The sequence below is a fragment of the Scophthalmus maximus genome, chromosome 10, assembly GCF_022379125.1.
Source record: "Scophthalmus maximus strain ysfricsl-2021 chromosome 10, ASM2237912v1, whole genome shotgun sequence".
Taxonomy (NCBI): domain Eukaryota; kingdom Metazoa; phylum Chordata; class Actinopteri; order Pleuronectiformes; family Scophthalmidae; genus Scophthalmus; species Scophthalmus maximus.
The window spans coordinates 10,089,742-10,117,192 of NC_061524.1; the positions used below are offsets into that span (position 1 = coordinate 10,089,742).

General features: G+C 43.8%; 2 protein-coding genes across 9 annotated transcripts in view; both read right to left on the reverse strand.

The window, feature by feature from the left end:
* Positions 1–3,547, reverse strand: part of ptk7b (protein tyrosine kinase 7b) — a 67,448-nt gene extending 63,901 nt beyond the window's left edge. The window contains exon 1 of the mRNA XM_035607120.2: positions 2,892–3,547. Within this exon, the coding sequence (XP_035463013.1) occupies positions 2,892–3,012 (121 nt within the window). The 5' untranslated portion in view covers positions 3,013–3,547. The remainder of the gene's footprint in view (positions 1–2,891) is intronic.
* A 2,058-nt stretch (positions 3,548–5,605) lies between these two features.
* Positions 5,606–26,853, reverse strand: klc1b (kinesin light chain 1b). 8 transcript variants are annotated; one of them, XM_035607124.2, is made up of 17 exons: positions 26,713–26,853; positions 19,897–20,167; positions 19,384–19,614; positions 18,235–18,313; positions 17,692–17,920; positions 17,486–17,573; positions 17,098–17,199; positions 16,384–16,557; positions 15,922–16,021; positions 14,798–14,850; positions 14,437–14,504; positions 14,119–14,227; positions 13,958–13,966; positions 13,553–13,705; positions 7,486–7,610; positions 7,233–7,290; positions 5,606–7,128 (listed from the first exon to the last, which is right to left on the reverse strand). In XM_035607124.2, exons 2-17 carry the CDS (start codon positions 20,143–20,145, stop codon positions 7,054–7,056), a joined length of 1,902 nt encoding a protein of 633 aa, XP_035463017.1. In that variant the 5' UTR covers positions 20,146–20,167; positions 26,713–26,853; the 3' UTR covers positions 5,606–7,053. The 8 variants fall into 8 exon arrangements, with proteins under 8 accessions (XP_035463017.1, XP_035463014.1, XP_035463016.1 ...); XM_035607121.2 differs by having other exon boundaries at positions 18,235–18,316; XM_035607123.2 differs by lacking the exon at positions 26,713–26,853 and adding an exon at positions 23,887–24,144 and having other exon boundaries at positions 18,235–18,316.
* Positions 26,854–27,451: the final 598 nt, after the last annotated feature.

Here is a 27,451-nt window from a genome sequence, read left to right on the forward strand (position 1 = left end):
GGCTCGGTGCTTTGTTTTGTTGTCACGCTCTGCTCTTTGAGCACAGACAGACTTAACTGTATCCGTGAAACAGCCCCGACACATTATGATAATGACCAAACACGGCGGCCTCATATAGCGGCCTCACGAGCAGCGGAGCTTAAGCGTAACACTGTCGCCCTCGACTAGTTTTCCACAGAGCTACAGGCAGAGAAAGGCGAGAGTGGTTCTACACACACGGAAAGACTAAATGAAACCAGGGCTGCGTGAGGTGGTTGAAATCAAACTCACATTATTTAGAAGGATAGTTTTCAGAATCTGAATCTGTAAAACTGACCCTGAAAATCCAAAGCGCTGCCACAAATCACTGCCTCAACAAAAACCTAACATTAGAAGCCGGACAAGCCGAGATAAAAGATGAGGCACGTTGCAGGGCTGTTGTAGTATACTGCACACATGTTCCTATAATATCCAAACCTCCTTCACACCGTACATTTTTATTCCTTTATGGTTCGATCCTTTCATCTTTCCTCTGAATCTGATAATTCAGGGAGTCTGAACCACTGTGCAGCCAAACAGCCTGCGGGCACGGCGCTGGGTTAATAAGAACCAAGCATATGAATTTTAAAATGAAGCGGCGGCAGGTGGGCAGGTGGACAAAACATCTCGGACAAAGCTCCGATGGTTCTTTGTTTAGAGCCGCACTCGCTCATTTCCCCGAGCTCACGCTACGAAATGCTACAGAATAGCTTCTCGTAGAAGCAGCGGATTCCGCCGCGTAGGGAAACACAAGTCGATCCCACATTTGAACAACATCATCCAATTTTTTGGGCAGAAAAACAAAACCATTACACAGATCCGATGATATCCACTGCGGTTTCGTTCTCCTGCAATTTAGTAAGACAGAGGCAGATTCCTAAAGTCAGTTGAGTCTGGATTTATTGCGGAGGAAATCTGACTGCACACCTCTAAATCACCACGAAGAGTGGTTTTGTTTTGCGAAGGAATCCAAATTATTAATGCACAAGGAGTCGTGAATTGCAGATCTTCTCCAGCTGCGCCATGAGGGGAGAGATATAAAAGAGGTGGGGGGGTCAGAGAAGAGGCGACTGTGCGAGGACGTTGAACATTTCACATCCGTCTCGGCACCACCTCATTGTTTCACATTAACGCTCAGACCGCCTCCATGAAGCGGAGGGGAAAATGAACGTATGAGGGGCGGAAGGTTAAAGGCGGGCGGATGAGAGGGAGAGGAGATGCTGTATTAAAATTATGAACATTAACTCCATAAGAGGCTTTCATCTTCTCAGAGAGCTGCGGGTGGGCTGCAAATAGAGACCAGACCGTGATACGGAAAAGAGCGAAGAGTGGAAGAGTGATTGCTGCAAGCTATAAGTGGAAAACGAGGGGGGAAAAATCTGGGTAAATATTTGACCAGTGTGCAGAGATCCTGCAGACGAGACAACCCTTCAGGAACATGGCGTGTTTGGTGCGGACATGCTTCATGTGGGCATAGAGCCACACAGAAAAGAAGAAAAAAAAAACAATTCGCCGCCGTTTCCATCGCTTTCACATATCCAGCGAGCCCCTTGGGGACATTTCGAAGGCCGGCTAAAACGCGGTGCCGGCCAGGTCAGTACCTGGCCTCGATTCATGCATCTTACAAACACAAGCCCACAGCAGCCCTCGTCCTCTCCCCTGCAGCCTGCACACAGAGGACACATTCATCCCAGAGTGGGCACCGTGGGGAGGCTGTGGGGGGAGCAGCAGGCACACTTCAACTTAAAGGAATTTTTCAGCCACTTTGACTGTCACGGCTGCGTTGAAGGGCGCAGGCAAAACACAACCTGTGCTCCCCTGCACTTCAGTGTGGAGATCAGATATGGGCGAGTCCGTTTTGACATGATGAGCGGTGAGTTAATGAGCCCCGATCGTCGGCGAGGATAAGAGCATTCCTTACACAAACTATGGAAGGACACTTTCCCCCGGCCTTCTCTCCCCACTCTGCAGCCGAGGTGGTGAACTTTACGAGGCTCTGACAGTGTGGGAGGGCGTCGGGTCATGTTCATTTGTCCTCCTGTAGCTCTTCTCCCTTTTTTTGGGGGGGGGGGGGGGCAACAGTCAAGGCAAGAAGCACGGCACCGCCCGTGTGAATGGCACTCACAGAGGCGGGCGCACAAAGCAGAGGCAGTTCAGACACGCAAACAGAGTTATGAATATGATAATCACAAACGGCGTATCCAGTGTGCTGCGTGAGGATGGAAGTATTTCCCTGGGGAATACATAATGACACGGCATGGCTGCCCTCGGTGATGGATGGGGAACGCTGCAATCATCCTGTCACCTCCCTGCCGCTCCACACCAGACGTCTAATAACCGCAGTAATGTGCCAACACACATGTCGTTACATAGTGTACAGTAACAGTGGCATATGGGGGGGGGGGGGGGGGGGGGGGGGGTTTGCTTTTGAGAGCTTTTGTGTTTTATTCTCATTTCCCTGTTGAATTCAATTTTACCCTCTATGATGGAAGTAATCTGCCATTTTGAGGACAGAAGCCTGGATTTACGCACAAAAAACGCAGTTGCCCCCCACCCTACCCCAAAGAACTGGGGCTAAAGGGGGAGGGGGGGAGGGCCCCCCCACCTTTACCCCCCGAAACAACATGTACTTTAGATTCCCCGTGTGTGAAATGAATGTTAGATGATCCTGTGAAACACAACTTTCCCTCTTTGTCCCCCTCGGATCAGGCGCTGACTAACTTGGACCGACAGGATCCTCCGGGAGACGCGTGGAGCTCCGTGTCGGGTCCGTCCCTCGGTTTCACCAGGTTTCACAGCATCGAGCATCGTGAACAGACACGCGTGTGCATGTGGCGTGTGAGTGAGAGGTGTACAGCAGCCCTGTGACCAACCTTGGAGCAAGATCATGCCGACGGCGCACGTCGCATCCACGGGTGTTGTTCTCCAGCGACGCGCCGCGGGGTTCCTCCTGCCTTCCCCGCGCCGGGTCGCGCCCTCCGCGGGTAGTTCCATGCCCGTCCTGCTGCTCCGCGGCCGCCCGGTGGCTGCTCTCCGGCGGTTACGGGAGGAGCCGTGGTAGGAACGACCGGAGACGGAGGAGTGGGTCCGCGCGTCGCCGTGCGCGAACAGGCAAGCTAACGCCGTTACCTGCGCAGGTTCCCGGGGGGAGGGGAGGGGGTGGGGGGGGTCCGAGGCCGGACGGTCCGCTCACCTGGTTGTTTCGCGGACACGAGCTAAGGACGCGGCGGCAACATGTGGGACGGACGCGGCGGTGTTCGCAGGCCAGCCGCACAGGCACGACTTGACGAGCTCCGCGCCGAGGACGAGCACCGCCGAAAGTTTGGAGCCAAAGTTTAAACTTCCACGCGCCTCGCGGGGCGGACTGTAGGTGTGGGCTTTAGGCCGCAGTGGCTCATTACAACCGCCGGTCCGCGTTCGTCGCCGTGTGCCCGCGTCCAGAGCCGCCGACCACCGGGACACTCGAGTTTCCGACGAGAGGGACGTTCGCTCCGCGGTGTTTCCAACTTGGCTTCCTCCCACTCGACTGGCTGATTCTTTTTTCTTTTTTTACACCAGCGTCAAGGGGATCGAGGCAATACACGTGAGTTCCTGTGTGACCTTTCAAAATAAATGTAATAAACCGATTGATATTTCCGTTTAGCCACTTCACTTTGTATTGATTTAGTTCATTTATTTTGATTGTTGATTTTATTTTGGACGCACTTTTTTGAAAATTCTTCTGGTATACATTCCATTTATATTTTCCATATATATTTTATATTTATTCTAATTCTAGGTCTGCATATAATCCTTTATTTTTGTTTGGAGCAACTGTAACGAAACGTAATTCCCCCTGGGATCAATAATTCAGTATTTCTGATTCTGTTTCTGATTTTGGGCTATGAGGAGACATTATTAGAAAAACATTTTTAGGAAATGTCCACATTTCTTAACATTTCACCTTACATTATGTATAAGTTTGATATCATTCACATTTGTTTATTGTAATCAGGAAAAATGTATGTAAGTATTTTTCTTTGGTTATTTTTGTTTGTACTGTAGCTAATTAAAAGTTACATACTTAACATCCATCAACCCTTCAACAGTTCCATCCAGTTTTTCGGTATGAAACAAATAGTGGTTTTATTTTGAAATCAGAACATGAAACATCCGGTGTAAATCAGTGTGCCTCTGGTCGCTTGATTCGGGCTCCCTCTTTGCCCTCAGTGCAGCTTCCGGTGCCCGTACCTGACCGGGGATGAGGAAGACAACACTGCGACCCCCTGGTTCAACTCCATCACTGTTTCCCCCAACTGCGAATTTAAAAAATAATTTCATGCAATTCAAATAACAAAATGAAGAAAACTTTGAATTTAGTCAGTATTCAAAAAAATGAAAATAAAATATATTCACAGTGACTTTATCTGTCTTATAGTATCAGAATATCACAATTGGTTTATTATAATCTTTATTAGTATTTCTACAATTCTGTGTTAGAAAAAGTACAGTCAACATCAATAGCCCTCTACAATCTTACCATACATGACTTGACAGGACAGCAACGATGAAGGATCTTATGAGAAATCTTTGTTAACTATCAGATATCGGTTATGGAAAAGTCTGTGTTCTGTTACATCATATGTCCTGAACAAGTTTATTCCAGGTCACAATTACTTGTGGGACGTGAGACACAATTAGTTTGGAATAAGCGCTGGATATTTCTATTGTTTTTTACAGGAAACAGGCGTAAAAAACACCATTTCCCATAGGTGTGTCAACTGGATCAAACAAAGTTGTCACGTCAGGAGGAAAAAGAAAAAGCCCTCATGAAGTATAATAACACCCGATGGCATTGGGGGCCTTCGGAGATTTTAAAATGACAAGGAGATTCTAGAAGTGACTAAAAACCCCAGTGACATTTAAGAGTTTGACAGGTAACGTAATGACGTCACCGGCCCAGTGTTTCATCCTGCCCATGTGAACACACCACCCTGAGCACTCGGGGACAGCCCCTGCTGGCACCACTGATCAGTGCCATGCTGCTGGTCCAGCTGGCACCTGGAGGACTGTGGCTCAGGGTCACACACTGTCAACCAGACTCAACAGATTAAAGCGTCAGGACCAGGATGTTTTGAAGTGGCTGCAGCTGAAAATCAAGAAATTAGAATCCGACTGCCACTTTGCCGTCGTCTCTGTGGCTTCCCTGATTCATGAAGGAGCGGGAGCTACACACCGGTGCGCTTGAACTTTTCTGAGGACGATGCACGAATGAACTCTGCTGCTGTCAGTTGCTGAGAGAAAGGAGCTCACGGCAGCTCCCGGTGGAATCCAAAAAACACCGTGGGCTCGCTTAAATCAAAGTGCTCAGCAGAGAGATTATCAGGGAGCAGAGACCCCGGGCTGACTTCTTTTCTTCTACCAGCAGCAGGAGAAACTCTGGGAGAATACGTCATGTTTTCACAGGGTTCACACACAGTTTCTTTAAACACTGACGTGTAAGATCTCACTTGGTGGAATTCACAGAGTTATAATCTGTAGGTGTGGGCACAGGGCATGAACTGGACACTTACAATCAGAGAATGAATAACTAAAATACAACCAGAAATAGAAAATTGTTGGTTTTATTTATGAATCAAGGTCAGACAGTGGTTCAAATTTACAATCAGGCATTATCTCTTGTGTGGCTGAATAAGAAGAAGGTCCGATCAGCTTTCACACGTTCAAACCGTACCAACAATCTATCCCCGCTAATTTACTGATGATTAGTGAACGTATGATCAGATTCTATTTAACTTTTTTTTTACAAAGGATAAAAGGGAAAAACAAGGGAGAAGAAAAAAATAATAATCACAAGAGACATTCCAGTTCTTTTGTGTAGTTTCACTAAATAAGTTACAATTAACGAGAGGAGACATCCATCTGAGCGTTGTGCAAAATCTATCATCATCATCACATGACAGAAATCTAGACGTATACCACTCATCCTCATCACTGTAAACAACATTACGACACGCACAGTATTGCAAGAGTCTCGCATGGCACCAGAGATCATCCAGGAAGACCAGGTTGAATCAAGAAACCCAGTTCAGCCTCATAATTCTTTTTTCGTTTGTTTATATATATATACAATTTAAGAAGTTGAACATTTTCATGAATGTGTTTTTCTTCACTACTCGAGACCATTAATGAACTCAACGCTGGGAGAAAAACGTTGCAGAAAAATACACTTGGATCTAGACGTTAAAGCAGCGACCTTTTTCAAATTCAAAGTTTTCCAAAACTTGGTATAAAGTTAAGCATAAAAAGTCACATGACCCATATCATGCCAGTAGGATAAACATTTCACCCTGGTTCCCCTAAGTGTCAACCAAACCACCGCACACTGCGAGTAAATCTCAAGAGGCAAATGTATAATCATTAAAATCAGAAAATAAAAAAAATAACTGTAATCATGGCAACTTTACATTTACATCAGTTCGAACCCAACAGAACTATTCAATTTCTATTTTCGGAGAAGTAACACAAAATTATTAATATTTTTCTTTTATCTAATCTGCACTGATAAAACTAAGAACAGAAAGACACAACATTTTGAGTTATACAAAAATTTCAAATCACAACAACGTGAAGAGGAACTTCGACATTATGGAAACAGGTGAAGTCAAAGTGCAGAGTCACAGTGATTCTGAATATGAGAGAGATGAGGTCCGTCTTCTGGGCCACGTTTAGGAGGCACAGAGGTGAGGCAGACATGAGGAACATGAAGAGGGGGATGTGTGAGTGGAGGACCACAAGCAGCGAATATAAATGCAAAACTGTTAAAAAGAAAACATGCGAGCTGTGTGTTTGTCTCGATTAGATGAAGCGTGTTTGGGTGGCGGATCTCGGAGGAAACGTGTGTCTTTGGGTTAAGCCGCCGACAGGCAAAGAAAAGGGTGCGTGGGAGGCTGATGCCATCTGGTCGTGTTGTCGGTGACGAGCCAGAGGAAGGAGCATCTTTGGAACGGTGAACACATCGGCCTGAAGGAAACGTGGGCCTGCCCGCCAGAAGGCTCAGTTTCCAGTGTAGAGATCCATGGTGCTGGAGCTCAGGCCCCGGCTCTCCCTGAATTTACTGCCTCCCTGAGTCTGACAAAGAAACAGAAGGTGTGAGGGCGGAAGACGACGTGAAGTTTGAAAGCGGGACTTTTCAGGATATAAGCTTTTTTTTTTTTGTACAAAATGTTCCTCACCTGAAACGGGTCGTCGCTGGTTTTGTTCAGGTAGTTCAAGGAAGCAGCTCGTTTCATGCTGTTGAAAGAACAGTATGAAAATGGAGAGTCTGAGATCAGGCTTCAGCTGGGGGGGGGGGGTTATTTCCCGAGTATTATTAATCAACATTGAGGATAAAATCATCGCCCGCGACCCCGTCAGACAGCCTGCTTCCCACAGACGTCACTAGAAATACCTGGCACCACCGTGACAGAGGACTGGTTCAGTACTCACTTGGTGCTGCGAGGTTCAGGAGGTCCGTTGCCCTGCAGCTTCTTCACCAGCATCTCGCTGCTGCGACGCAGAACATCCCTGAGCTTCCCCAGAGAGCCGCTGCGCTGCAGGGCTCCGCTGCCGTCCTGCACACAAACACAGACACACACTCATCAACGCATTCACGAGGCACTAACCATGTGGAGGAAAATATGTGTCAAGTGTCTGCAATGCCATGTTTTTTTTTAAAAATCTTTGAATTGGAAATTATACACATTTGACGTTAGCTTTGAGATGTTATTTTCGAAAAATGTTGCTTTTGCACGTGTTTGCCTTTGTGAAAACGCTTTTCAACATAATTCTCATTATCGTCCTCAAGCAAATGTGCCTCGTTGCACCATTACATTGTAGTTGATTTGAGTCTACACACGTGAACACACATCCATCTTTCATGGTCCTCAGTGTGAAGGTCTCCATGTGTTTTCATCTTCAGTCACCAGAACGTAAATATTAGTCCATTAATTGATCGGCAGCTATTCTTACAGTAGAGTCATTAAGGACTTTCAGCTTCTAATATGTGATTCTTTTTTGTCTTTTTATCACAGTGACTTGAATGTTTTAGCCTCTGGAGACATTCAAAAGGACTTTTAGATGTCGACCTGGGCTTTTTCATATCCAGACGCCTCACAGACAAAGAAGTTTATTAAATTTAACACGATATTAACTGTCAGATTTATCAAAAATAACTGCACATGGCCAAATAAAACCTCAGCGTAAGACTCTTAGCTTTTTCAGTGTTTAATTGATCCATCCACCCGTTCATCCTTGTTTGCCACATGCCTGCTATAACAGACAGCGAGTGGTTTAATTTCCGACCAACTATGAAACACACGGTACGTCTTCTGGCTTTGTCGGTACACCAAACACAATACTGCATTGCTGGAGATGTGATCATCACAATGCAAAACAGTCCCATCTCCAGCAGGGGGCGCTGTGGATGAATCTGAGGATTCAGTCTGTGGATCTGTGAATCTGTGGATGATGTAATATTTCCATTCCATCGAGTGGCTACGCTGTTGGCTGTTCCCACTGATGATGCATCGGGGAATAAAAAAGGCAACACTTCACAAATGAAAAACTTTATTTGAGAATACCAACAAGTGTTGATGCAATAACCTTCACAATGCAGAATGGTAAATATATAATGCAGTCCTACTTACTAAGATAGTGCTGTATAGACCTTACCATTTATGTTCTTCCACTTGAGGATACTGAAGTCACACCATATATGTCAAGAATAGACAGTTCAATAAATAAGCATTCCACTAACACAACAATATTGTCATAATTATGTGATGAACACAGTCAATTCTTTTGTTCAGAGTTGCATTAGAAGTATAGGCGTACTCGTCGGGAAGGAATGAAGAATCGAGGCGAGTAGCATACCGAAGAGCCATATAGTGAATGCACTTGTCAAATCTATAAACACAGTCTACGATGATACTTCCAAGATTAAAGTTTTTTGTACATTCAGTTAGTTAAACAGCTGAAATAACGCGTTGATCTGGAGGAAAAAGACTCGCACTTTACTTTTGGTGTCCGAAAACACGATTCACCAAAGTGACGATGTTGCAAACAACAACAACGACGGTGTAAGAAAAAGGCAAAACACCCCGATAAGCTTAGTGTTGACAAGACAGGGTCCGCTGTCTGTGACTGTACCACCAAAACATACACGAATACACACTAACACTAGAGAGGAATCCAGGCTTCCATTGAATTATAATATTACTCAGACACCAACAAATAAAGGCAATTCTGGGCACTTGTGTTCCTTGTTTTTCTGTTATTATTGTAATCTTTCTGGTGGCCGGTGTCTGTGCTTTGTGCTCTGGCTTTACAGCGTCGGCCAACGTTGCTCGTCTTCCTTTGTAAATGTGAGCTGCTGTGTGCATATTGTGCCGAGTCACAGTCTGCGTAAATAAATACTCCGTCAAACCAAGGACACTGAAGCTAGTGAGAGCAACTTGAAAATAAATCACTATGGCAACAACAGCTTCCCTGCGGTCGGACCAATTTGCCGTCAGCTTTGGCCTCGGCGTGGCGCTGAGAGTTTCTGGGCGCTCATAGCAGGTAAACACTACGTTGAGAAACTATACTGCCTTTTATATTCAGCTACAAAAACAATCAAGAGGCATTCATTTTTTTTTTAAAAGTAAACAAAAATCATAGAAAATCAAAATGAATAGGAAAAATGTCTATAAAAAAACAAAACAAATGGTAATGCTCCCTTCTCATTTCCTGCAACCTAAGCTTAAGATGTTAGAAATAAATTATTGTAAATATCTTGATGTGTAACTTCTTTACAGTACCATTTCAAAACTGTTTAGGCATTTGACCTCTGGCATAAGTTTAAACAGAAAAAACATTATTTCTTTTAAAAAACACAAACAGATACTACTATGGCTAAATACAGGCAGTAGGGAGGTCACCTTTAGAAACAGGCCAAGTTTGCTCAAGGCAACACATAAATTCAGGGTGAGACCAATGCAGAGCAAATTATTGAGTAGTATTTTTGTATAATATTCAGTCTATAGTATCAGTAACTTTTTTTTTATCTGACTGTGAGTTGGAGTGATGGAGCCTAAGCTGCAAAGGTGACACTGACCATCAACATCCTTCAGCATGTCCCCCAGATGATTATATACATATATATATATCCAACTTTCTTGCTCTACTTTTCAGCCAAATAAATCTAATATCAACAAGTGGGTGTTAGTGAGAAGGAAAATGTGCGAGTGACTTCCTCAGAAGGGAGAGATTACATACACTGACTTATTTTCTTAATGTAATGAGAGAGACAGAGTTGAAGTGACTGACGTGGAGCGTGACAGGAAAGGTTAGAGAGAGTGAAAGAAAGAGAGGAGAGATGAAAAGACCAAACGTCCCAGGACAGAGGTGACAACCAGGAGAGGGGCTTTGTGAGTCTCTGCCGGAGGTGGTGGTGGTGGGGGGGGGGGACCACCGGGATGTGCAGAGGAGCTGTTGGTGTATTTGGAACAGAGAAGGCCAGAGGTAACGACAACACACATCCTTTTGCTATTGTGTTGGGGAAGGAGAGAAGGATGGAGGAATAATCTTGATGGCTTAGGCCTGATAAAAGAGAAAGAGAGAGAAAGACAAAAAGACAAAAAAACAGCACACATTGTAAGATTTAAGAGCTCTGGTGGCGGGGCTTCCTATGCTTCCTAGTGACACCTACAATTTGCAAATCTACAACAACCTAAATTTACACCTACATTTCTTTCTATATTCTGCTGTCCCCTTGGCTGCTGTAATGCCCAAATGTCCCTATCGTGGGACGAATAAAGGTATATCTTATCTTATCTCTTACCAAGTTTACTGTATCATCAGCTGCAGCCTGGGGTCTGGTTACACTTTTATTGTGAACCCCAGGTCAGAAATCCTACACAAACAGACTGATCCAGCAGCACAGGAGCTGTGGGTCTGAAGAGCTGCACTACAACAAGCTACAGGTGAGCGACGCAGAAGGTTGGTGGGTGCAGTCACAATGACTCAGCTGGAACCAGAAAGTGTCTGAACTTGGCTCACTGCACCAGGCCAGTGACTATGCACTGCAGACGTCAGACATCTGTAAGCATCAGCACTGAAACGGGCCTTGTCATAATAAAGCTATTAGGCTGATGATAAGCAGGTATAAACTTCGGATGAAACCATAATCCTACTCCATTATAATACTAGCCTCAGCTTGCCCTGTGTTCCAGCACCTCAACCTATGACTAATGAAATAATTACATACTATATACCAACCCACCCACGCCTTTTATGTGGAATCAGAGACCAAGAGGAAGAGTACAATCCACTGAGCAAGAAAAGGGAATTTGATTTGACAGGCTGATTGGTTGTCATGGCAACAGTAATCAACAGGGAAGCGGGTGAGTGACGCACGGAAACGGAAAAAGACAAAAGGATGAAATCTAAAAAGCATGCAGACTGACGGCAGAAGCGTTGAGGGGTGCAGCTGAGAGCACATGGCAGTCACACAAACACACACACACACACACACACACACACAAGCATTTTAAAACAGAGACATGCACAGATACTATTACTAATTAACCAGAACACAAGCACAAACCATTTCACAGCTGTCGTCTACTTTCACTGGTTGAACACACACTAAGTTACTGAGCTCCTTTGACGTGGCGCTTAGATAAGTCCCATCTGCATTATCTGATTCAGAAGCGACAGGCATTCAGTCAAATACCTAACGTTGAGTAGATCTGACTTTGTGAGAGCAGCATGGAGACATGTCTAGGCAAAGCTTTACAGTCTGTAAGTGACAGGTCTGATGTGCCTAATGCATCATCTCTCAGCGAATACCTACAAAGAAGCAGACGGACGTTTACAAGCCTAAAACACAGAATAGCCAAGTTACATGTTTGCAGCCTTGTGGATGAATGGATGGATGGATTTTTTCTAAGTCAAAAGCTCAAATGTTTTCCAACTAATTAGCTTTCCTGAAACAATCCTCAGACGCAAGAGAATATCATGAGTTTATTTGTTGTTATGACAAGTGTGAATTTCATTTCTACTGCTTGTGGCCGTGATAATGAAACGCTTGCACACGACCCCACAATCCTCTGCATGCCATCACTCATTTCAAAGACAGACAGGTGCACGCTCGGATGAGTGCACATGCCATTGCATTCGCCGCAGTGAATGTTGAGGCGGTTTGAGTTGCGATGTTATGCACATGAACACGCGTGTGGAGAAGCGTTCACACTCACACAACACACGCCGAACGAAAACCCGCACCGTTCCACTTGATGTAGCTCACACACAGAGAGCAGCAGGTGAAACAGACATTTGTCAGTGAACGTGCATGGTCCATTAGTGTGCATGTTAAGGGTGAGTCCAGCGGGCCGGCATCGCTACGTGCATGTTTGGACTTGGGTTGGTGCAGTGAAGGGGCGTGAATGCACTTTAAGTGAGGGGAGAGGCACAGGCTCATATGAGGCATCTCTGCTGGCACAGTCCTGTCACTGGCTTATGTAACCCCTCACCAGAGGGCGTCCTCAAGCTGGGACACGGTGACTATTAAACTGTAAACACTGGTACTCTGATTATCAGCACCTTTCAGCAGTGACCACTTTGATAAGCGAGGAAGAGTCCAAAGAGAAGCACTGTGCAGAAATAAAACGCTGCACGGTGAGTGGACGTTACAATGAGTCAATAAAGCATAAGAATGAACAGTTGCATTAAAAACTGCTTCTGTGTAGCTTGCAGAGGGACCCCGTCAATTGTGTTTAATGGTGGGAACATGACGCATGCAAATAGGGATTTAAACAGAGGCTGTATCTCTTGGGAGTGGAGTCCCACTAAAGTGAATACATATTAATTTGTTACTAGGATGCCACAAAATGAGCTTGTGCCTTTTTGTTACCGCTCCACTCGTGGAGAAGCATTTCCTCGTTAAAACAAGGCAGCGGGAATTCATTGTCAAACAATGAACAACAAAGACAATTAACATGTAGCTCAAAGCAAAAAAAATAACAGGTCAGCATGCCACGACACTCAATCAGCTTTACATTTTGCAAAAAGGGATTTCCTGGTTAACGTCATGAGAAGAACATGGTGATGTGTGTCTACAGGGAGTTGATGGACAGGTACAGATACAGTTCATGGAGCGCAGCAGAACCAAGAACTGGGAATGAGAGGCTATTCCACCATTATTTAAAAAAAAAAGGATAATATTCAATGTATGATAATGTGCCACACTAACATCACAAAAGAGGTCCTGTGAGCTTCCTGAGCCCACTACAGAGCCTTCCTGATGGCTCTGATAATTTAGGTAGAGGAGCCACAGGACTCCTTATAATCAGTGCATATCAATGCATTTCTCTAGAAGACAAGAAACCTCCTCATCTTTCAAGTTTTATTTGAAATTCCATAAAATTTGTGGGACTGCAGGTACCAGTCCACAATCTGCGATATTACAAACACCACCTTGTTCTTCCCATGAGGTCACTGGCCCATGACTCAACTAAAGTGGATTTGTACTCACCCCGTTCCACTCCACGCCCATACTCACTTCCTCGCCGGTCTCAGAGCCGCTCTCATACTTAACGCTGGTCAGGCTGTCCCTGCTCCTCCGCCTGTCGCCCTCCGTATCCTTCAGGATCTCCACCACACGTGTCTGGTGGATGGGGTCGATGCCCTGCACAAACAAACATGCTATAATCCCAACCGGCCAAGACGCAGACGTTAGCTAGTCGATATGGGCGAGAGTGCAAAGTTATATGGTGGAATTTTAGTGATTTTATGTATCCTTTCTCCCTTAATGCACTGACAGAATTGTCACAGCATCACAGAGGCAAAGGAACATTTGAATGACAGTGAGATGGGGGTGATGTTAGGGGAGTGAGGTGGAGTCTCTGTGGGGGCTATCAGTTAGAGACAAACCACTTACTGTGTTGCTCTGGATCCATAGCAATGTAGAGAAAGGGAAAGAAATAATATAAGATTTGCTGTCTTAAACCGGGGGAACAAATTTCTGAATTCACACAAACAGGAGCTGATAACCTAACTGCATGCAGAAATGCGAATTCTCAGTTTGGAAATGCTGCTGACCTGCTTGCGAGACCTCACGGCGCACTCCTCCAGAGTCTCAGCAGCCTCGAGCTTGCCCTGTCGGCGGTACAGGGCCCCCAGGTTCCTCAGGGTGGTGTTCACTGTGGGGCTGGATACGGAAGAGATATGCACAATGAAATGACCTCAGAGCTCGTAAGAGCAGGGAATTCTTAACACTCTGGAGGGAGCTATTGTTTTTATAAACTTAATCCTGATTAAGTATTAAGGACTCTATAAAACAATAAGTGAAAAGTCATTCATTTCCAGCCATTAACTGGTGCCAAGCTGTAAAAATATGCTTATCAGTCTCCGCCTCACCTGTTGACTTTGCAGGCCTTGTACCAGCCTCCGTACTCCCCGTATGGAGTGTTGTCTCTGTGCTTGCCCTGGAAGTAAATAAGAGAGAAGAGGAAGAAGAGCGAGTGAAGGGGAGTGGTGGTTTTAAACTGGTTCATCAGCCTATTTCCTCTGTTTACAAACAGGGCTTATGATGCGTGTGAAGGACAAGATCGCATTTCACTTTCTAGCTTTTCTTCTTTCTAGGAAGTGGAACAAACGTGTTTTTTTTCCAAAATTTTAAAACCTTGAATATGACGTGTTATTCATTCAATTTAAAATGTTTTTGTTTGCCTGGCTTTTATTCAGAATGACATGAGGATGATTAGACAAATCCCCTCACCTTACTCATCTCCTCTCTCTCCTCTGCGTGCATCCAGATGGGCTTGTTCTCAGCTGAAGACACAGACAGGAGAGGTTGTCTACACAGTGCAACACAACTGGAAAAACAGCTTAACTGGTGGATGTTGGGATGTTTCATTTAATCCAAAAATGAACTACTCATGTTAATCTTTGTTTGTTTGTGTTTGGCAAGAAAAATACAAAAAGAGGCAGATGAATTTTGCACAGACATTGTGAAGAATGATTCAGCAACACTCCTGAGCTTACATTTAATTACTTCATAAACATTTGACACATTCTTTCCAAGACAAAATAAGGATAGACTATACGTGTATAAATGCAACTTACAGAATAATGACAAATGACAACTTCATTATCTCATAAATTAAGGCAAAGTTGTATATCACTTTCATCACACCATCTTCAGATACAAAACTTAAACATTGCCAAGTAATAATTCATGTGCATTAATGTTTACAGATTCATCATACACACCATTGAAATGTACAACCATATCACCTTAAACATAAAAAAAGATGTTCAACAGTAACTGTTGCTGCTTACTGATGTGTAGCTACCCCTTAACCTTTAACTCAGCAGATTTAAAAAAACAAACATCTAAACACTATTCACATTAATTCCATGTAAAAAAAACATCTCAAAAGATTGTGATGCTTTTGCTAAAAAAAAAAAAGGTGTCTGAGCCAAATCCTTAACTTAACTTGTACTAAAATAGCAAGAGCTGATCTTTCAGACAAGTAAACGCTTTATTTCTTCAAATCGTTTCTGTAAAGATTCTCTGAGTCCTCTGAATGGTGAAGGTTGGAAACCTGCTTAGAACATCGTCCACTTTTTGACCATCTGTCGATCACTGACTCTGCTCACTGGTGTGAGAGCAGATGGAATATAGGACAATGGTGAACAGAAAAAAAACAAATCTAGTCTCTATATACTGAAGGGCAGTATGATGGGAACCCATCACCATGTTCCTACAGATAAGGTGATGTTTATTCATTGTTTATAGGTTGATCGAAACAAGAAGCTTCACCACAACAATATAGAAATAACCTTTGAAATATGTGCTGCCGTATACAGTAAATTAGAGAATCTACTATGTGGCCTTACCATCAACAGATCCAAACTCTTTCTCGTGAGCACGAGTCAGGATCTCTTTGTACAGAATCTCAGCCTCCTTGTATTTCCCCTGTTTGAGAAAGCAGGACGCCTGAGGAAAAAAAAGAAGCAAAATGCAAATTTTTGTGATGGATCAAATGAGCCTATTGACTCACAAAGTGCGCCCCTGAGACAGCAAGAGCTACTTGTCTGCATATTTCTTCTGCACACTGTTGTTCATGAAAAAATTATTTTGTGCGACATGGCCCTTCCATCATCCTTTTAAAAGTCTGCCAACGTTGGCTGAATCTTACTTTAAGCGAGGAATTCCTCTTATAAATCAATAATCATGATAATAATCCATAATAATGGATCAAATATAATATACTCATTGTGGGAATAAATAGTATATTAAGGTGAAAGGGGGAAAAAAAGCACAATAAAGGCTGATGTGCTTGTGGTGACTTCTCTCACCAGGTTGTTCTTGGTTTTGGCCACATTGGCGTCATCTGGGCCCAGCCTGCACTCGTAGATCTCCAGGGCGCGGCAGTAGTAGTACTCCACCTCCTCATACTTGCCCTGGTTCTGACACAGCAGAGCCAGGTTATTGAGCTGTTTGGCCACATCTGGATGGTCCTTCCCAAGGACCTAAAGGAAATCAAGAGGCAAATGTTTTGAATTTACGTTTTGAGTTATTTCTCTGCCTCACTTGCCTTTGGCTCCTTCCTGTTCCTCCATATGTTCTCCCTGCTTTCGCCAGGAAGCACGTCTGCCTAATGCAGGCCCTCGGCAGATCTAATGGACGGCTGGCCGATCAATAGCGAGGGCTCAGAATATAACGTGCAGGCAAAGAGAAATCATTGTGCCCTGCTGAGCTCTGTAGCTTTGTTGCATCTCCTATCTGGCTCCTCAATGTCCGCTATCCATTTTTAGCTCTGCTCTCAATTAAACCCTCCAGTTCCCCTTCGGCACAGTAATGGCCCTAAGCGGAGACTTCACAGATAATTTAAGAAAATCATTTGCTCCTTTCTCTATTTTTAGCTGCTAAGCTGGTGTTGCAGTAGATCTCAGTGAGATGTTGGATATATAATCACTATCATCATTTTATCATAATGGGCTAATTGTTCACTGGTTCAGCCTTCAGATGAAGGCTAAACTCTACTGATGGAATCAAGCGATATGTCCTACCTTTTCTCTGATCTCCAGAGCCCTCTTACACAGAGGCTCGGCCTCCTTGTACTTCCCCCTCTTTCCATAGAGCACAGCCAGGTTGTTCAGCGTAGCAGCAACCTGCTCACACAGAAACAGGCAACACAAATAAGACCACTTCCTCTCTTGCTTTGCTTCTGAGCTCACAGTTTAGCGTCACAGTATCAGAACTTAGTTGACTGTTTTCTCACGACTTGACACAATCATAAAAATGTATGTTGAACAAGTAGCATTTTTAAAACAGACTGTGTGGCTATTGCTTCACTATTGACTGAGCTTTTATTAACCAAGACCGGAGGACATCAATTTAAACATGGATGTTGTCCACACGAAGAATATGTGTGCCATGATGATGGCGGAGTCTTACAGCAGGATGGTCTTTTCCCAGGGTTTTCTCCCGGATAGCCAGAGCATCGTTGAGCAGATGGGCTGCCTCTTTGTATTTGTTCTGATCCCTGCAGGAGTGAGAGGGAGAGACAGGATGACGGGTTGAGACTGAACATTTCTCATTTCAACATTAAGTGAAATAACAGTAGAAAATAAATAAAACTCAAATGTGGGGTCTATTCTGACCTGTAGACCAAAGCCAGGATGTTGAGCATAGTGGCCACATCAGGGTGGTCGTGTCCAGACGTCTTCTCCAGATCCTCCAAAGCCTGCTTGCAAAGGGGGACGGCCACCTCGTACCTTCCCTGGGAGGCGTACTGGATCACCAGGTTGTGCAGGGTTCTCAGACGGGCTGGGATCTCGTAGCCCCCCTGCTGAGCCGCCGCCACGGCCGCACTGTTGTGCTGGTGCTGCACTGTGGGGCACGAAGGTCGCACGCACAGGGCAAAGGTCAGCTTGATTGTCGAAGGCAGAAAACTCTAACCTGATTATATCACTAACCACATCGTCATGCACACAATACTGTGAGTTCTGTAAATTAGATCATCAGGATCAATGTTTTAATCACATACTATAAATATGAATAGCTTTTCTTTAAATGTAGCCACCATCATTTAGGAAGCAAACTATCCTCTATGATAGTAAGGCTATGCTATTAGGTTTTACAGTCAGTTATGGGTGAGTGGAATTATAATGTTGTGTTCAATTGTTGAAGATCGCTGTTCTTACTTCCTTGGCCATGCTCCTCTTCATCATTGGGGAAGAGGTCATCCAGGGAGTCCTTCGGTGTTTCTCTGTCCTTCTCCTCCTGCTGAGAGGATGAAACAAAGTGGCCATATCAGATATGCAAAATAAACAATGACAGGTAACTCAACACAACACAGACTCTGAGAATGACAAGCACATTGATCTAATTACCTCAAATTGAGCAGACATGAGATAAAACCTGTCTGGCTGCTTGCCATTTATGTGATGATATCAGAATGCAGAGATACAGATCATCAGTGTTTCAAAAGATCAATTAGAAATGAAGCACTGTGGCGCGACAGAGATGCCTCAGCATACAAATCATATTCCTTCTTTGGTAACAACAGAACCAAATAATCACAACATGGTTGACAGTGTCAGAGGGATTTCATCTCTTTAAACATTGAAGTGTTCTTTTAAGATCTTAAAAGAACAGTTAAGATAAGAGGTACCTTAAACATGTGTTAATTATAATAAGCGCTATAACCTTATCATGTGATTTTTATATATGAATATTGTCATATTTAGACCAATCCATTCAACACACTGCATTAAATGTATACTTATTTATAGACAAACTAGTCTCGTTCATCAAAAGATTTGATTAATACAGTTGCCAGTTAAAAGCTGGAGAATGGATGTGTTCCTGCTTGGTCAAGCAGAATATGGATACAGGACATTACAGCATCTCTTTTTGTGACCAAGTTTAAGGTCAGAATTTGTAGCGATTCATCTCCAGCAACAGAAAAATGGTAAATGGACTGTGTTTATATCGCGCTTTTCTAGTCTTATTAACCATTCCAAATTGTTCCAAATATGGTATATAGCACAGGATCTGTATTTGTGTTTTCTGACTATCTCTGTACAAGTTTGCTTATAACCAACCAGACATCTCCATTTCACTGCAGAGGCCAAAAAATAAATGAAACTTTAATCTAGTGAACTCAATACTTTCCAATTACAAGGAGCAATAGATTCTAACAGAATCCCGTGATGATGAGGACAATCTAACCAGAACACATCTTGCAAAATTATATCAGCGACCACGTAATAAACTGAAGGTGCATTTGTACCAGAATGTGAGGGGCTTCCGTCTTGATATCAAGCTTACGGTCAGTGTACAGTACTTACAGTGGGTGATACATCTTCATCATATTTTTTGAGCTGGTTCATGAACTCCAGGTGTTTCTTCTCCTCCTCCAGCTGGGCCACGCTCTGCTCGCTCTTCTGCAGCTTCTGCTGGGTGTTGGCCAGCTCGTCGCGCAGCCACTGGTTCTCCTGGCAGAGCCTCCTCACCTGCGCACGCAGTTTCTGCTTCTCTGACTCCACCGCGTTCAGGTGGTTGGACAGGGCCATCATCACCTGGGTTGGAGACAGCATTCAACAGCAATGACATTTGGCTGTTTCAGCAGCAAGGTATATTCAGCTCCAGCTCCAGGCTTATGCTGAATGAATCACTATCACCACACAAGCTCAGTATAGAATGAGGAAGCTGTGGGGTGAGCAGAACAACCCAAAGTAGAACACAGTGGCACATAACAAGTGTGCAAAATTTATTTTAGAGAAATCTTCTTTATTTTAAAGAATCTTTTGCTCATATCGTCAGTGACCGAATTATACAAACTAATAAGTAATCAATCTTACCTGTGCTTCTCCCAGGCCCAGTTCAATCATCTCCACCGACTTGCGGAGCAGGTTGGACTTCTCGTGCACCAGGTTGGCCTCTTCATCCTTCTTTAGGCACTTGATGGTCTCCAGGAGGCTATGGAGGATGGAGTTGTGCTCGTTCTTCAGGGCCTCCAGACCCTGGATCACCAGCTTCGTGTTGGAGATGATCTCCTCCTGAGAAAGCTTCTCCAGCTTCTCTTCCCGTGGATACACCATGGTGGACATCTTCTATATAGCTCAGGGAAACCTGTTAAAGAGTCATTGGGAAGTGGCTGTTAGACTAGGATAGACTGTGGGAGAATGTAACCAGCAGCTGTAATTTTTGTGCTCAGCTATCAAAGATTTTAATTACACACTAAAGCAAAATTTCACCCATAAAAGGGGGACATTGAGTGTTAGGTTTTCACTACAGCTGGGACAAGGGATTCAGGTTTCGTGAGTGAGATAGGTCAGCATTTTTGAGATGTTAAATTATAAAAACCATGACACCAGGAATTTAAAATGACGATGCTGCAACTGAGCATGGGTCAATTTCCTGCAAGTGATGAATGAATAGCTGCGTCCAACTTAAAAATGTGTAGAACTGAGACATTTGGAAACATATTGGCTTCATGATTGGGTCTCATTGGTCGGTCACAACTTGGTATATGAATCATCCTATGATATCCTATGATGTGTTCGTATGGGATATTACTTCTGTTACAGAGCTAAAATGCTCGCCTGGGAAAAGATCAGTTTCATTTTAAAGCGAAAACCAGTAGAAAGGACCATGGGGGCATTTTATTCTGGGAGGACAGACTGTCGGCATTGCAGCATGCAGTGCACCAGAGGGAAGACAGATGCTGCATTGTGGGTACCTTCTGGTGCCAACACTTTATCCAAAAAAAGAGGCCTAGCTGGCTGCATGGCTGGCAGAGGAGTCAAGGGGAGGATGACTTAACAAAAAGCCACAGTAATACAGCCCAGCAGCTGGTTAAGTCAAGGAAAAAAGACGTCAGTTTCAATAACAATGTGTTCTGAAGAAATGTCAGCCCTTTGGTTAGAGCACGGAGTGTGTGCCATTTTCCCAAAACAGTCTCAAGATAACTTATGTCTCACGGAGCCACATCACCATTGGCTCCGTCATGCAAATGTCAGTGCGGCCCTTCCTGACCAGATAGGTTTCAGACAGTGTTGAGCTGGCGCACCGTGAATTTTAGCAGCAGCAGTGAGAATAAGGGGTGATGCATGAAGGGGGCCTGCAGTAATGAAACCCCAGCTGAGAGCCACCTGTCTAGAGAAAAATATACTACACCATTAGTGAGCCACTCCCTGCTTTTCTGCACGCATTTCAGAAATTGTCTATTAAAACAGAAACTAGAAGACAAACGAAAGCCCCAAACAACTGCAAGAGGAATGTAGCAACAGAAAAGATAATAGCAGCTATGCTAATTGCTAAGTTTATCAATGAATGTAGCTGCAAATCCAGTTAATCAAAATCAAGATTTTGTCCTGTAAGGGAGATTGTGAAGGGAGCAGCTCATCAATTAGTATAAACTTAATCAATTAGTAATTTGTCCATAAAATGTCAGACAATATGCTCCACCACAGATTCCAAGCAAATCTAACCAACGACCCATCCTGTGTGATTTATGCATGTCACATCATGCGATGACAGCTGGGCTCTGTCACTTGAATATTATTTATGATTGCTGATATATTTCATGATGGACACTAGACAAGTGCACGGAAAAAAGCTACCGAGGCCAACTGGAGGCAAACGGGATGTTAGTCAGCCTGTGGAACTGAGCTTTAACGAGGAGGACAGTGGAGCCCGTGTATCACCAGCTGGAGGCTCTCGATTAGGGAAGAGGAGCAGCGGTTATAAATAATCAAACGTGTCAGGTGAGAAGGACACGTGCTTCTCATCTTGAAGTTTTTCCATTTTTTCCAATTAAAAGCTTTGGGGTCATGAAACCATACACCAAAATCCAATGAAGAACAAGAAAAATGCATAATTTATGAAGGAAATGGTATCATTTACTTTTTTCTCTTTTCTTACTTAACTAAGGCCCAATTTTAAGATCAAATGAAAATATATTCAAATATAAAATCTCATCTGGTAAAAATGCATTAGTTCAAAACAGTTGTCGGGAGGGAGTGTGCTGTAGTTATGGTATGCATATGTTTAGTATGCCAGGAACAATATGACCAGAGGGCTTTACAGTCATCACTTACATTACAGTAAAAAAAATTGTGAGCACTGAAGTTATGCTGCAGGCAAGAAGTAACACGTTTCAGGAGAACTTACATGACTACAGCGTGGATAAGTGAGAGTCATTGTGATAACGTGAAAGTCATTGTGATATGTTAAGGTCATTCTGTCTGACCAAATAAATGACTATACATGAAAGTCTATTCGCAGACAAATAAAATGAGCTGGTAACAAAGATTCCAGTTTTTAATGGATTTCTTGGGAGTTCAGTGGCATTTAGAGCCGTATGCTGTATGACCTTCATGCTATAAGTAGGAGAATCCCTAAAGCTACATCTTAACTACTACGGTTTTGTTTTTAAAACTGAGATCATCTATTTCCACACGTGACCATTCACATACACTGGGCATGTGTGCCAAAGTAAACAGGAAGCAGTCTAATCTGAGCAGGGATTTATTTTCTTGGACTCTACCAATGACTTGGTAGAGCTAGTACTTAAACTAACCTTTTACAGGTACCAATAGTCACTTTAAATGCTTGGAATATACAAATAAAAACAATCCAAGGACAGCAATTTTCTTCCATTTCACTGATAAGTTCTGACACCAAAGCTCTTTCCTGCTCTGAACAAGATATGAAATGAAATCTGTGAAAAATCAACCATATTCGCAGATCAAGCAGCTTATTACCCTGTGAGAGTCTCGGCTGTTTAACACCTTTGTGCATGAAAGGCCCAACTGACTTTGTGTTCACAGTCGCTAACAAAGAGAAGAAGTGCTTTCATGTCAGCCAGGGGAGAAACAAGCTGCGTTCCCTCGATAAAACACACACCAACACTTGTATGAAGTACCTGCACTTGTGCTTTCTCATCACAGCTCAAGTTAATATTTCCCAAGTCTTTAAAGAGGGGAGATAAAGTCCAACAGGCCTGTTGTTTTCTATAAAACTGCACTTGAATTAATCTTTAACATTTCAGTTTCACCCCTCTTTCATCTTTGTTTCATAAAAACCCAGTGGGAATGAAACAGGTGACAGGTGAAATGAGATATATAAAATGCAACAGAGTGAGGAAATACAATGGCTCACTAGCTAATTCATGTAGGCCACATGACCAACATTAGTCACAGTGTTTTTGGGACAATATTAAAAAATATGCTCACCGATACACGTTACACACTACACCAAACAGCAGCACGGACGCTCGGCTTGGGCTTTTATCCAAATCGCCTCATGATCAAGTGCAGGACTGATCAGGATCAAGCAAGGTCCAGGGGCAGCAAGTCAGCCGGTAGCCACTAATCTCAAGAAATGCTACTGGTTCACTTCTCATAACAGGATAAAGTCAACACAGACACACAAGGAAACCCCTCCACCGACAGCTACTTGACGTGCCGTTTTAATACAAATGCAACGCAGATAAGTCATGGTGCATTAACAGATGATCCTGCTTCTTACTGGGACTTTAGAGCGGATGGGAGCATTTTATGAAATGTAGCTTTACAGTCAGGCTGCGATCAGAAAACATTACAGTGGCAAATTTATACAGGATATAGGATCATTATGGAGAAAAAGAATGGTAAACAAAGTGGCCATGTTTTTTTTTACTTAATAAAAAACTAAGAAACAATTGAAAAGATAAGAATAATTACACTCTCAAAGAATCCTTATATCCATTACTAATCCCACTAAACTGCTACCAAAGGCTTAAGCCATCTATCATTCACACTCGCAATGTTTTGAGCTGCTTCAGGTTGCCGGACCAGAAAACTAACCTCGGTTTCAGTGGAAGATCAGAGCCTCATAGTTTGTCATGGAGAAAAGCTGATGAAATAATAACTCCTCCTCCAGCAATAGCGCTACACGCCAGCTAAGTGCATCATAAAATTGCTGCGCTAATCCAAAGAGATCCTTCTGAAAATGAAATGTGAACCCTTCCGTGTGAAACAGACGCAGATGGAAATGAATCAGGACTGTAGTGAGAGGGATGAGTGTTGATGTTGGGGAGATGAGAACGGGAGCTGCCTGCGGGACGATGGTGACCTTCCCGCTGCTCGTTCGGAACAACCAACATCAGCTCACAGAGGGCGCACACAGAGAGACTACCCCGCCCACAGCGGGAGGAAAACAGAGGAGTGCCGCTGAACAGGTCCGATGGGGGAGGGTGCCTCCCCGATCTAGACTCTGCTTCTCGGCACTCATCAGACACAAAGGAACATACCTAATGAGACACAATGGCACTATTTACACACTCAGAAGGAGCAGCCACCAAGGCTGAGGCCACACAAACACACTGCAAGACAATTTACCTTGTAGAGTCAAGCAAATGGTAATAAAGATATAGGAGCCTTTTGAGTCCACAAAACGTTTGAGACATGACACTGGGGCTGTGAGGATCATCCATACCTCAGGAAATGTCCATTTATGCAGATAAACCATCTCTTCAGGGACCTTCATGGGCTGACTAATGCAACAACACTGACCAATTTAGCTAAGTTATATTACTTTCTGATACACGATTAAACTGGGCTTTTCTCACAATATCACAATTTAAATACCCCTCTATAAACTCCTGAGTAGCAAAAGATAGAATCCGCTATGCTGCACTGACCTTGATTGAACAACCCAGACAACTACAAGAGTACCTACACTACATATATCATTTATTTATTTCCTATAGAATGAAATAAATCTCTGCATAGACAAGTCTAAACCTGCTGATGTTTTCTTCATGTCTGCCAGGGACTGAATTTATTGACAAGCTGGATGACTCAACCTTGCAGGGGGATCAAAGGTCATACAATATATCGCAGTTTGGAGCAAATACAAATGCCCGTGAGGAATGCAGTCTAATGAAAGACAGATCTGTGGGTAAAGAAACAACTGGGCACTGACTTGTCCATTTCCCTCTCAGCAGTGGGGAGTGGAAACCTGCGATGCGGTTTAATAATGTTGTTGTTTTTTTTGCTTAGGAAGGTTCCTTACTAAGGAAATGTGGTTAGAAAAGAAAATCTTTCCAACTCATCGGCCACAGCCCTCAACCGTCTGTCAAGTTCGCCCACCCAGAGCTCCCCTCTTCATTAGTCTTGATCTCCAGAGAGGCCTCAGGCTTCACATTATCACATCTCCATTTGGAAAACGCTATCATCACTCAGTCCCTCGTTGTTCCTCTCCTCTCGTCTCTTCCTACCATCATTGCTCTGCAGTTTTTCAGGTTGATGCCCCCCCCCCCCCCGACTGATCTCAAAACTGAGGATCATCCCTTAATAGCTATAATAGTGCACTAACAGGAACCAGGTGCCCATTGAATCTTTTTGAAATTGTAGGAGGATGAAATTATTGAGTTTAGAAGTGTCACCTTTCATCTTTAAACTGCTTGAGTTTGGATAACAGCTGACCTAAAGATTTATGTTTTTAAGTATTTTCTTAAATTATTTTCATTGAAGTCGAGCTTTAATATAAATCAAAAAATTGCAGTAGCTATGGAAAAAAAACCTTTATGAAAGGGCAGGGGAAATATATTTTATATATATATATATATGTAGAGTACAAGCCTGGACCTGAAAGGCCAGACTGCAGTGGGAGCATCAACTAGCCAGAGACCAATCTCTGCTGTCTCCCCAGAGGAGAGGCCTTCCCTGTCCACCTCGATTTTGGCCCCAGACCACTTCATTATTCCCCTGTTTCCTTCTCAAACGTCTCTCCAACAACACTGTCTGCCGGCATCACTGGCAGACACAAAGGAGAGGCTGCCATCAAGAAGGGTGTGGCGGGGCCTGGGGCGACGAGGAGGGAAATGCCACTGACACTGTCCTCAGTCATCCACCACTGCACCGAAACCAGCTGCTTAGTGGCTGTTCCCCCCGCCTCGTGTTATTTTCTGAGAATGTCTGCCTGAATATCACCACCGATGTAAATACAGAAATCCGGCGGTGCATCTTTCTACCGCGAGGAGTACACGTGACACCTGTATCCGCGCCACGGTTCCCCGCGCTGCTCCACGATGATGAGGCAATGTGGAAAAACAGTCGCAGACGTTTGATTGAAAATCGCGGCTGCTGCATGTAAATGACGGTGCAAAACCCCCCAGCGCGCTTGATGCACCAAGACACGATCTTCTGAATACATGCAGTTTAAAAACCACGACACAAGACACCGCGTTGACATCATTCGGTATGAGCACCGCTCATTATCGGACTCACGCAATCTCATTTTGTTATGACTTTCGCAGTTCACTGCGGGGCTGTGACTTTCTACCTTCACCGAGCAGCTTCTAAATTGAAGTTAACGTGTGGAGTTCACACGTTCATTCGTTCACAACGTGTATCGAGACATGCTCTGGGTGTGTACTCGTCACTGCAGCCAGTCTGACGATAAATCGTGCTTTTCGATCAGTTCGGCGCTTCCGTCAGCGACAAGCTAACTTCAGCTAAGCAGCTAGCATCACCACTCCCTTGTTGCTACGAGTTCATCCGGTTCAGACCGACGAGCTCGTCGTTTTCTACACACGGCGTCTCACTTCAATACTACTCAAATACACGGTCGTGTGCAGGGTTCTCCTATTTGTAATATTAATTTGTTAAATTGTGGATGTCACTTACCGAGAGCTAGGTCTGACGGCCAGCTCAGCCCCTTTAAATCCAAAATGTCTCCGACACTGCGAGGAGTTCCCAGCAGCCTCTGCGGCTGAGGAGCAGTGTCGTGACGTCATGTTTTGTTTTTTTGCCACTTGTGAGAAATTACCTATCTGTCTGTCTATCTATCTATCTATCTGTCTGTCTGTCTGTCTGTCTGTCTGTCTATCTATCTGTCTGTCTGTCTGTCTGTCTATCTGTCTGTCTGTTTGTCTGTCTATCTGTCTGTCTGTCTGTCTGTTTGTCTGTCTATCTATCTATCTCGCTGTGTGTGTGTGTGTGTGTGTGTGTGTGTGTGTGTGTGTGTGTTAAACTGTTTTCATAAACAGACAGGTTCAAGTCACTAGTGTGTGATAGCCCATTAATATCTTTTTTCCCCCTTTTCTTGCTTTCTTTCTTTTAATTTGAGTTTCTGCGATTGGTGAGTGGTACATGGATCTTAATTAGGTGAAATGTCTCAATTGCGCCCCCTAGCAGATTTAAAAGCCCCTTGCTCTAACATCGCCCTAAATGTCGGAAAAGTCGGATAAATGAGACCAAAAAAACCAAACACAAAAAGAGAGGTGAAAATAAATATATTTAATGTAGAAATTGTGAGTTTGTAACAAGATTCATACTGGAGCTAGATTGTGACACATCAACACTCCTCTATTTCATTTTCTTTTTTTTTTCAGACGTTAAATGGATGATATGACTGACTGAAATA